Source organism: Staurois parvus, unplaced genomic scaffold (genome assembly GCF_062004578.1).
Source record: "Staurois parvus isolate SC_StPar_1 unplaced genomic scaffold, SC_StPar_1.0 ptg000350l, whole genome shotgun sequence".
Taxonomy (NCBI): Eukaryota; Metazoa; Chordata; class Amphibia; order Anura; family Ranidae; genus Staurois; species Staurois parvus.
Window position 1 is genome coordinate 959442 of NW_028318146.1, and position 12055 is coordinate 971496.

Consider the following 12055-nt stretch of genomic DNA (forward strand, 5'->3'; position numbering starts at 1 on the left):
TTTCTCTTATGATAGGACAATCGTTTACCAATTGTGCTGCCGTTTTGGCAACAATTCCGCTGATGAAGACTAGAAATCAGTCTACAGCAATAATATTCAGCTAAAGCAGAGAGTGCATGAAGGGGCTGAAAGGCTCTACAAGATCGGCAGCAGCATTTTAAAAAAATAATGTCAAGAGCGTGTAAGACCACCTGCTCCATCACAGCTGCTGGTCTTGGCTGTGAAACATTCTCCCTGTCTGTCCACCGATTTAAGCCAGCCAAGCCTGTAGCCTCATGCTGGTGATACTGCATTTATAACACATGCTCCAAGCTCCCTGTTTGTCTGCCCTGCCTGCTAGTGTGGATTCCCTCACTGACTACTTTGAGTCGGTTATTGACTGCTCTCTGAACTTCGCCCACCTTTCGACTAAGGATTTGACCCGGACTATTCTGAACCTTGCCTTGTACCTGGACTGTAATTGAACCACTCTGCCTGTCTGCCTACTGCAAATACCCCTTTGCTGTGCACAGTTCCCGCCCAGTAGCCAGGCACTATAGCATTGAGTGTAAGTCCTGGGAGGAACAGAGAACCGATAGGCCTGCTTGCATTCTGGGAAAGGGGGCTGCTACAGGTGAAGAATACAGAAGCTAGTTATAGTGGCTGATCGCCTGCGTTAGACGCAAGTGTAACAAATAAATATAAAAATTATAACATGCATTATATTTAAAGATGTAAACAGCTTTGGCAAAAAAAAAAAAAAAAAAAAAAAAACGTTCTGATGCTGCATCTGTTGCCCACCAATTTTAAGTGACAACTGAGCGATCACATAACCGCTGATCACTCAAGTCTGTTCTAGGCAGAGAGCGGTTACTATCAGTCATTAACTTTGCCCCTCCAGCATTCACTGGAGCACAGAGCTGGGAAGGGGGTGGGAGAGGCTGGCACAGGCTCTCAGTGTTACACTGAGAGGCGTAGCCAGCTGTTGATCAGGCATCTGGATAGATCCCGACATGATTGTCGGGATCCTTTCAGAGCCAGGACCGTCTCCAGCTCTAGTCAACCTACACAACGAGAGAGTATGGCGGTGACCGGTCTCTACCACAGGAAGCATAATGCTGAAAAAGCTTAATGCTGGATTACTCCACAGATCTGGAAAAAATACACAAAACACACCAAGATTTAAGAATACAGAGTAGCATTATTTGCTTATCCTGGAGTTCAGATTTAACAGCCGACGTGCCTGGAGTTAGGCTTTAACATGAGACAGCAGAAATACAATAACTGCTCACTAAAAAAGGGCACTTTTCTCTTTCCTTTCTCTCCATCTCCTTGGCCTAGGGGCACAAGTGTCAAACTGGCGGCCCTCCAGCTGTTGCCAAACTACAAGTCCCATGAGGCATTTCAAGATTGACAGTTACAAGCATGACTCCCAAAGGCAGAGGCATGATGGGTCTTGTAGTTTTGCAACAGCTGGAGGGCCACCAGTTTGACACCCCTGACCTAGGGGCCCTTATAGGTACAAATGAATAACGTCCAGCTACTCAGCAGCGTTAGTGCATACGGATCGACAAATTCTAGATCACTATAAAACTTGAACACAGTACCAAAACAGCTTCTATTATGTATACAGTACATTGAGAAGAGCAGCTCCCCTCCACCTGTATGCACGCATATGATGCACCACCGACAGTATCAGTCAACCATCCCCTGCTCATTAAACATGCAATAGCTGAGTCATTAACCGGAACAGAGATAATTAACCTCGCACCTCCAATCTGTGATGTGTGTGAAACCTCTCATTTTCCATCTCTGTCAGGGAACAGGTCTCATCTCCTCTATAGGCTCTTCTCTCGCTGTGAGGTCCTGACTTTTGCAATGTGTTATTAAGAACAGTTTTTGTGTCAGCGCTGAACATGTATCGTATGCCTCTAATTGTTATATCCAAATGAATGCCTGCAGCAAATCACACCCTGCAGCTTTCTATATGTCAGTTTGGAAAAGATTCATCATGGGCGCAAGCATCCTCTATAGCCAGCTGGAGCCGGTGCTATTACACAACATTCACATCCACAGCTGGGGGGGGAAAGCGGGATACATATATATGTGAAGCTAGGCCACCTATATATAGAACGCAGCACCTAGAAAAGGGCTGATCTACTTACTGTTCCGTTACTCATGCAGTAGCTGTGGCTGTACTGTATGTGTAAAGATTGTGCTGTTTATTTCAACTGGAGGTAGAGAAGTTGGAGCTGGAAAAAACCATAGTGTAGTGGATGGAGCTTTTCAGAGTTGGGGTCTTGGGTTCAAATGTCATCAAGTACAGTATCGGCATGCATCAACACAAAAATACTGTCCGGTTACCAGAGCAAACGTGTCCCTCGGTTCACATCTGCGCAGGTGGTGCCCCTGCGGGACCTGCATGAATGCTTGCAGCTGCACTACCCACACAGAGGAATGCAGGACACGCAGGCGGGTGCCATCAATTCTAATGGCGCGCCGCCCACACTAGAAAATCGCAACTGTACTGGAAACCTTGGTTCTTGCACGGGCTGCGATTTCCAAAGTAGTGCAGGGACTTCTTCCCTGCGTGTCCTAGGGCATGGAAGTCAAATGAATCAAATGGGCAAATCACGGCCCGCACGACCACACAGATGTGAACCAGGGCTTATACGTAAATTAGTATGGCAGGAGGATTAGACTGTAAACGTCTACTGAAGCAGAGACTCTGTAGAATGGATCTTGAAGGGATCTCTAGCCTGGTGTTTTGTTCACGCTCCAGCCTAGACATAACCACAGGATTAATATGTGATTGACAGCCTTAGTGCCCAATAGGGAGGCATGGAGGGGGTGCAGGTCAGCATGTAACCAAGCAAACTCTATTTGCAAATTGTGTAAGGGAGCTTCCTGGGTTTTGGAGCATCAAGGGGGATTTAAAGTATATGTGAATCCTCACCTTGTAAAACCATCCTTTCAGTTAAAAGTAGAAATAAAAGGCAAAATATTTGTGTATTGATATTAAAATAAAAATTCTAATACCTTTTTCTCCCTTTTTATAAGTGAACACATTCCCTCAGTTCTCAGCTGCATAAGAGCTGGGGGAGAAGAAACGGCGGCACACCGACCTTCCCAGTGAATGGCTGTGCAAGGAGAAGGGGGGGTAACAGTATGATCATTGGAGGAAAGCACACAGAGTTCCCAACACAGCTAGCAAACTGACCATTCTGTGCTCTCCTGCTTAATGTGGTCAATTTAATAGGAAAGCAGAGGGACTGGCAAGAACACCAGGGACTTTACACAGAGAACAGGATACTTTTTCATACAAGTACATGGTACAGCAGACACATATCAGGAATATGAAATGTTGGGTTTACATGTTCTTTAAGATGATGTTGAGCATGTCATCAGGCAGATGTCCATTCTACATTCCAGGTGCCAGTTTAACATTCTAGGTCACACCACAAGTACACATTAAGGTATATTAACATCCAGCAGAGATTAATGCTAATCTGTAAGTGTACAAGTATGGGAGCTGTCACTTCCAGCTTATTCTAAAAAGTATCCTCACCCTGCCATCACTGACCTGGAACAAGAAAGCAGTCAGAGCAATTCAGAGAAAAGTCTGAACTCACTACCATCATACTAACGCCATGTCAGTAACTCACTAGGCAGAAAGGAGAAAAAAAAAAAAAAAAAAGATAAAAAAAAATTTGGAGCCTCATATTCAAAAGAAAAAAAAAAAAATGAATGAATAAGAAGGGGGGAAAAGAAAAAATAAAGGAAAGGCATATCAGGTGTCACTATCCCATGTGACAGCTGTTCAGTCTGGTGACTGGCCATTCTGAGGTTAGGTTCACACCCAGTGACTCTGCCAGCCACATTTGTGCGGGAACAGCAAATCCTTCATTGGAATGTGCTGCAGTGCCTGCATTTCATGCAGGAAAAAGCTTCTGCATCCTTTTTACAATGCAGCTACGGGGAAATCTCATGATGCTTTTGCATTGAAAATGCACTGTTTTCAGATGCTTAGGCGTACCATGAAAAATGAATGGTAACCCTAAGTGTCTGCAAAAGAGTAGCACGGTTTGGCTGTGGGTGCGGGAACAGGTGCGATTTACATGCTGTCCCACACCAGCAACCACACAAGTGTGAACCTAGCCTGAAACCCCAATGTGCATTGCGGGAGTCCGGGACGTTGATGATTACCGAGGTACCAGATATCTGCTGGGACTATAGCTGCATACAGGGTATCAGAGGTGTTCGATTTGCAACGTCAGCTGTATATTTATTTCTTTGATCTAATAATTGACCAGGTTTTTTTAAAATGTATCTCCAATAAATCAAAAATTGATGGAAGTTTACGTAAGAGGATTGCCGCAATACATAAGAGAAGCTCTGTTTCAGACTGCTCTGTGTAACAACCTGGTCAGGTTCATTCTAGAGCCTGGGTGTCAAACTGGTGGCCCTCCAGCTGTTGTCAAACTACAAGTCCCATGAGGCATTGCAAGATTGACAGTTACAAGCATGACTCCCAAAGATAGAGGCATAATGGGACTTGTAGCTTCGCAACAGCTGGAGGGCCGCCAGTTTGACACCCCTGTGCTAGACAATACAAATGTTTAAAGTTACCGATACCCATCCCAGACCATTACTAGACTTTATTTTTGGCTTTGAAGGGTACATGCAAAGATAAAAAAAAAGAGACAGGTCAGTATTCTCATTTAGGGCATGATACACTTCAAACAATTAACAGATAGGGGAACAGGCAGGGGCGGACTGACCATTTAGCCACTTAGGCACTGCCCGAGGGCCCAGTGTCAGTAGGGGGCCCCATGAGATGCCCCTGGTACCTTTCATTGGCTTTTTCATAGGCTTTTTTGGGTGTGGGCGAGGACACGGGGGCCCCCATAATCCCCTATTGCCCAGGGGCCCCATGAGTTGTCAGTCCGCCCCTGGGAACAGGTCTGCCGTATAAAAAATAATTTGCCAAGATGTTGCAGTATTGCTCAGTGTTCCGCAATTAAAGAAAAAGGATAGTTTTTGGAACAAAATTTAGGCTGTCAGTTCTTCAGAAAACATATGAAGTCACTGAGGCATGCAGAATATAAGATGGCTGCTTCACCTGTGAGCGTCTGTGTGCTATTAGTGTCTGTTCATACACTGAGCATGCCCAGGGCTCCCTCAGTGTCACTTCACAGTCCACCAGCACCACCAAGTGGAAAAACAGAGACTGCCAATTAGAATATAAATAGGAGCACATTTTTATATTCGTTTTTTATTCAAATTAAACAGATACTGAACAGAAGCCTTTCTACATTAATTGGAAGATAGAAAGCATCATAATCATCTTCCATTTTTTATCTTTGAGAGCAACTGCCAGTTCTCTCCAAATTTCAGAGTTTGGGCTGCAGTGCCTTACTGACAGGACCAAGGTGGGGGTCATGCTTAAAGGATAACTCCACATTCGTGATGGAAAAAAAAAAAAAAAAAGCGCAAATATAGCATACACAACTGCTACACAAGTCATATTGTAATTCAAGGTTATTAAAAGTGACCTTTCCTTTTCAATCTGCAACTCTGTAGTTTTTGTAAAATGCAATTCAATATGGCAACCAGGAGGAATTCTGGACACAGATGGTGTACAGAATGCCTCAAGATATGTCATTTCCCGGTTGTGTGATTAGCGTACTGATTTTTTCTACAAGTCTACACTAAAGTAAAAGTCAGATTTTGGGCATCCCCTGCAAAAAAAAAAAAAAAAAAAAAAAATTTAATTTTTGGTGAGATACTCCCAAAGGGCAATCCCATCTAAAGGAACGCAGATCCTGAAATTTTCCTCAATAGAACCCTGCAAGTGCAGCAGCTGACTGATAATTATATAATTCACTCCGATTATATTCACTCTACACATTGACACAATCCGCTATTTCTTCAGAACAACAAAAAGGCAGGAATCCACAACGTTTGTTAAAACCCTGAAATGTACATAGATCACCCTGAGGGGAATGATTTCTCGCAACAAAAAGCAGAGTTGCTCTTTTATACTGAACAGGTACACATTAATTCCCCGTTCCTAACATTCTCCCGTTTCAGTTCATTTAGCTGGTGGAAGAGATGAAAGGAAGCCCTCTGTAACCCAACTGGCTTGATAGGTTAAGGAGCTGACTTTGTTTTAGCCCGGGTTCACACTGATACGGTGCGTAATTCGCAGCGTTTTCAGTGCAAATTCCGCACCGCATCACAATCGCACCCTTTCATACGAATCGATGCGGGTGTGAATGTTAAGTTAACAACACCCCCGACATCGGTCCGCAAAACGCAGTGCGATGTGCAGAATAAGATCGCATAGGTGTGAATACCCACGTGATCCAATTCTACTGCGGACCAAAAAAGAGTCATGCACATTTTTTGGCGTGGGGCGAATAAAGCCATACAAAATCTATGGCTCCAATCGCACCGCATACAAATCGCATGTGATTTGTACAGGAATGAGCTGCGGTTCCTGTGCGAATCACACGGGATTTACCGCACCGCTGTAGTGTGAACCTAGGCTCAAGGTGGAAGTCTTCTTGCTCCTATTATTCACTGGTTAGTTTAGGACCTTTTTATCCAGTACAGGTAATACTGAACACTAATCATAGCGTAGATTATTTTTGTTTACCGTTTCTGATCATATGCAGTCCTTCGCATCCAAATTTTTCTTGTACGAAAACAGTACACATTAAATGAAAATCGTTCATTCTGTTCACATACAAGAAAAAGGTTAGAGATTGTCCCTTTGAACATTTTCGTTTTGGAAAGTCTGAATCAGATGTCGAAAGTTGTGTACACGCTATATGAAAACCGAATGATCATTCCTCATACAAAATTTTTCTTACAATTTTCTCAGTGTGTACCCCACGTCAACTGTACATGGTGTTATTCACCTTGCTGCACTGTGTGATGGGGTTGTGTACAAATGGTTTGGCAGGCAATACCAACACCCAAGTACTATGTATCTGTATTTTCCACCTTTTGCCTGGAATTCAGCTTTTAACTACGACCATGACCAGTATTAAAAATCCTTCTATGATTGTCTCTATTTTTATTTAAAAAAAAAAAAGAGGGAAAGATCACGTATTGGTTGAAATTAATTACATCTATTTATAAGTGAAACAACATCCATGTAACCTGGCACAAAGGCTTGGCTGTTTAGACTGCTTAACATTAAAGAATAAAGAACTTTTTTTTCTGCCCAAATTTCTTACCTCCGTAGAGAATCCTCCTCTGTGCTCTCCTCTGGCAGATCCTGCGGTAAGGCTTCTTGGGATACATTCGGCGCTCTGGTGACTGTAGCAGGCTGACTGTAGACCCGTTCCCAGTGTCCAGTCTCCGGGTTATACACTACACCCACTGTTCTCTCTTCTTGTGATGTTCCAGGTTCCAAACGGGCACTTCCACCTGGCACACTTCCTATATCTGTTCTATCCACCCCTGATGCCCCAGGCTGCTCTGTGCTGCCAGCTGGCAGGTCAGCTTGTAAAGAACTGGGTGAAGGGACTGCTGGGGTTTGCCAGGATGATGTGCCTGCAGCTTCAGGATAAGCTGGTGGTGTCCTTTCCCAGCGCAGCGTGTCATTGTTGAACGTCAGCAGGTTGTGGCAAGCACGGCAGCGATTCAAGTGTCCTCTGGGCTGGTTGGAGCTGCTCTCGCCACTGTGTGCCTGGCTTGGCTGGTGGGAGGTGCCCGGCTGCTCAGGCTCTAGGTTATTATTGAGCATCTCATGAGCCTGTCCCTGTGATGTGCCCGTTGCCCCGGGTTCTAGCTCATGCAGCCTATCATACTCTAGGAAAAAGCGCCTAAGGTCACACTGCAAATCCGTTCGGGTTGAAGTGGGGTGGGCAGGTGGCTGAACTCCTGGGCCCTCTGTGCTCGAAAAAAATCCTCTCCCTTCGGTGGCTGAAGTATATACAGATGAGGAGGACTCTCCTTCCTGTTGGCGCAAGACAGACAAAAAACCTACAGTCGCGGCACTCGTTCTGGGAGGAGGCATAGGTTCCGTTTCAGGCCTGGATCCCATGTTCAGCACAGTGCGAGTCCACTCAGAACCAGCCATTTCTGTTGAAGGCTGTTGGTAGCGGGACAACTGCCCTGTAAGGGAGCGGCGTGTAGGTCCCAGGCTCAGATTGCGCAGTGTGTTACCGGCTGTACTACTGTGTACACTGCTAAAGGCAGAAGGTCGGCTTAGAAGTCCGTGATCATGCTGGGCAGAGGACTGGTGCTGCTGACGTTCCAGAGAATGCTGGGGGTCGGTCTGTACTGGCGAATAGGAAGTGGAAGTCACCCCTGAAGAAGTAGAGGGAGCACCAGGCGCTTCAGGGTGGGGGAAGAGAGGCGAAGACAGCCGTGCACTAGAGCAACGGATGCAGAGGCACAGCATATTAGGGTCTTGGCAGCATGGAGCACTGACCCCTGGGGCCCGCTCCCGCATGCGAGAATATAAGAGCCTTTGGTTGCTCTCTGTTGTGGGTGGAGGAGGAGGGGGTGGAGGAGGAGGCGAAGGTGTGGCTGAGTCTTGTACAGGAGGCTGCTCTCCAGCTTGTGTGCCAGAGGAGCGGGATGACAGCATGTGCAGGAAGTTGTGGAGCAACGGGGTACGTCGTACCGGCTGAGTCGGTAGCAGCGATCGTTGGCGGTAGATGGGGATCTCCGCGCTGTCCAGGGAAATCTCCGACTCCTCATCACTCTGAAAGAGAACAAAGATCAACAATGGTGTGTGGAGCCCAGCATGTAACCTGCAAATGTGGATGTGACAAGACAAGGAGCAGCTTTTCTGCAGTATGTGATGGCTGCCCTGTGGACACTTTAATTACTTGCTAAGAAGAGCATCATATCGATTCACTCAAGTGCACAGAATCATCCCAGGGAAACTTCTGTTCAATCTGCCTTCCTGATCCCACAAATGGACTTGAAGACATAATCCATGTTAACAACTTGCTAATTAATCCTCTGACTTGCTGACTACTAACAAATAAATACATTTTGCAATAAAATGTGCTCAAATCTAAATGGGATCTGCTCTCTGGTTACAAGCAACCCCTATTCTTCTTGGCCTGTGTGAAGCAGAGGCACAAATTAGTTGCCTCTGCCTTAAATACCAATCAGTGCATCTACACCCCCCCCCCCCCCCCAAAAGCTGTATATTTAAGGATGAGTGGCAGACAGGACAACTTTAAAGCTGAACTTCTGGAAACCTAAAAAATATCTCTTGCAGCACGGCTGTGCCAGCACGGCACAGGATTAAATACTGCTTCTTATTTGGTAATGCCACAGTCTCTTCTCCTCCATGCTTCAGTAGTCTAAGGTCCTTTGACATCATGAAGAATGAATGCAGGGACCACAGTCCTGCGCTGGGCATGAGGACTCTGAAGGACAGTCCACTGCCAGAGCATGGGGAAGTGCCATCTGCCAGGTTAATAAAAGAGAAGGCAAGTAAAGTGCTTCTCGCTGCCCCTAGACAGAAACAAGCTAAATTGTTAGTTTTCCAGAAGTTGGGCTTTAAGATTTACGGTAAGATAAACTTTGACCCTGACTGACAAATTCAAGAGTTTCCAACAAAGTAAAATAAAACTGCTAAATATTCAGATTCAAGAACAAGCCCAAACAAGGCTGTCTTTTTAAACAGAAAATATACTGTGGAAGCTGTGCACAAAAAATAAAGGGATTAAAAGGGGAAAAGTAGTCACTTAATTTGGCATTGTATTCAAGGATTCTGGACACAGGTCATTCAATTCCTTCATGACCATATTGGATCGCCATTGTCGCTGGACCTCAAGCAGTGTCTACTGGGTTTATTCCTTGATCCTGATATAGATCAATCTACACCTATGTTCTTGTATGAACCACTGTTTGGCACCAGGAAACTGGTGGCTGGGGGATAGATGCAAGCTGTATCTCCCATTCTCTAAGTCTGGATTGCTGAGGTGGATAACATCTTACCTTATATGAAGATTATTTATATCAATCGGGGTTGTCTGGGCAAATACAATAAGATTTGTGAAAGGTAGCTCCAGTCTGCAGTAACATGTACAACATGGGTATCATTGTTGATATATTATATTTGAATGTGCGTCTTCCAACCTTATGTACTGCTACTGGGGCTTTAGCAGAGATGGTCTATTACTGTGCAACTAAGTTGGCTATAGCCTATTAGAAAGAATGTGTTGTAAATTTCTGCTCAAATACATAATTGATTCTCACATTACTTGCTGTGTTTTTAGCAACAATGTGTCGGTATCAGTGTTACCGTCTGTAAAACCAGATGTCACCATTTTCACTGTGTACATGGTTTGTATGCGTTTGTTGCATAAACCATATCTATATCGTGCCTAAAGCATCAATAAAACCTCTACTTTTGATTAAAAAAAAAAAAAAAAAAAAAAGAAGAAAAGAAAAAAAAAAAAAGGGGGGGGGGGGGTGAGAAGGATTAATCATATTGCCTGTAAGCTCCTTGCAGCTTATCTTTCCCCATTACTGACTTACCATGCCTTGTTCTGCATGTCTCTGTGTGGAATCCATCATCTTGGTAAAAGAGCAGACTTTGGATCCCCATATCAAAGCTGCTCCATTGGTGACTGGTGGGGGAATGATCACTAAAGAGCAACAGAGGTGGAGGAAGCACAGATCCGCAGAATGAATGAAGCCGAAGTAGGAAGATACATGCACTGCAGGTCCTTAGATACATCTTCCACTCCAGCAAGGAGAGTAGCAGAGTAGTGGTATCACCATTATCAACTAGTAGTTAGAAACAACAGTGTTTTATATTATTTCACACTGCTGATGATTTCACACATTTTGTCTGGAATTCCTGTAACCTCAGAAGTGTATATTTTTCAGGGTATTGCTTGTGGCACAATTAACATTTCCAAACTTTTCCTAGAAGATAAATCTTAACTTTTGGAGCTCAGGCCCACTTTAAGCATCTGCCTAGACCAAGCTGTAGTATAGGAGGTACTGCTCTTGAATATACTGCCTGCCATACAAATCCCCAGGGAAGAATGTACTTTGTGCTCCTGTTTAGAAGGGTTATTTTAACTGAGTTAATGACTTCATGACACAGAACATAAATCTTTTATCAATACTGCAAACAAGCAGCTCACAAAATCTGAAAACTCTTTGCAGTAAATGTAATAAAAACATTTCTATGGAGAAACCCTTGCCATTTACATTAGGTAAGAGACTTATCTGTGGGATTACATTTACATATGAGTTATATTTATGGTCTTACCTGCTGGTTAGACGGGTTTACAATAGCAGTAAGAAGATAATGCCCAAGGGGATCAAATCGTACCAATCTGCAGGAGATAAACACAAGAGCATTAGAAACAAATGATCCAGCCAGTTATTTCTTGTTGGTTTAACATATTTGCACTCTGTAAAGTATTTCATATAAAATATTATTACAAACAGAAAAAACCTACTCGTCTGTCAATGTAATGCGCATCTTTGCCTTTGCTGAACTCAAAGTGTATCTTTAGTCAAAAAGTTTGATTTTTTTTTGGCTAGAACCCCTGCCAGGTCTTTCTTAATGTATGTGTCTCTGCTGAGAAGGTTCACCCTTTCTAACTGCGCTGGTGACCACCATCAAGGAAATAAGAAATAAACATTTAACTTTTGGCACTAGAACAGGATGCGAGTGGAGGCCTTTCAGTGGGACATGTTTTGACGAGAATTGCTTTTGTAGAGACTTCCCATTTCTGTTCCAGCTGTATTTTACCAAATGTATAAAAAAAAAAAAATTGGATCGCGACCATAAAGTTGTACAATTCATTTAAAGCCCTTTCAGCAAGTCTTGCAGTCGTACAGGCTACTCTCCTGTACTAGAAACTTGCTTAATCTGATCTTACTGTACACTGTGATCTTCTGACATTAGAAGCTGCAGCAAGTCAGACTAGTTAATGCTGGACATCCTATAGCTAAGAAATTAGGTAGTGTATTAACTGATTATTGCAAATCACAACAGCAGCCTTGGGTGACAACACTGCTCCTCCGTAAACCATCAATGTTGTGCTACAAAACACAAACATTCTGAGTTGCA

The 12055-nt window shown here is 44.0% G+C and overlaps 1 protein-coding gene across 2 annotated transcripts in view; it reads right to left on the reverse strand.

Annotated features, from left to right (window-relative positions):
• Nucleotides 1-12055, reverse strand: part of AMBRA1 (autophagy and beclin 1 regulator 1) — a 203837-nt gene that overhangs the window by 124593 nt on the left and 67189 nt on the right. For both annotated transcript variants that reach the window (XM_089684559.1, XM_089684560.1), the window contains exons 6-7: nucleotides 11246-11312; nucleotides 7227-8704 (exon numbers count right to left, since the gene is read on the reverse strand). In XM_089684559.1, coding sequence (XP_089540685.1) covers nucleotides 7227-8704; nucleotides 11246-11312 — 1545 coding nt within the window. The remainder of the gene's footprint in view (nucleotides 1-7226; nucleotides 8705-11245; nucleotides 11313-12055) is intronic.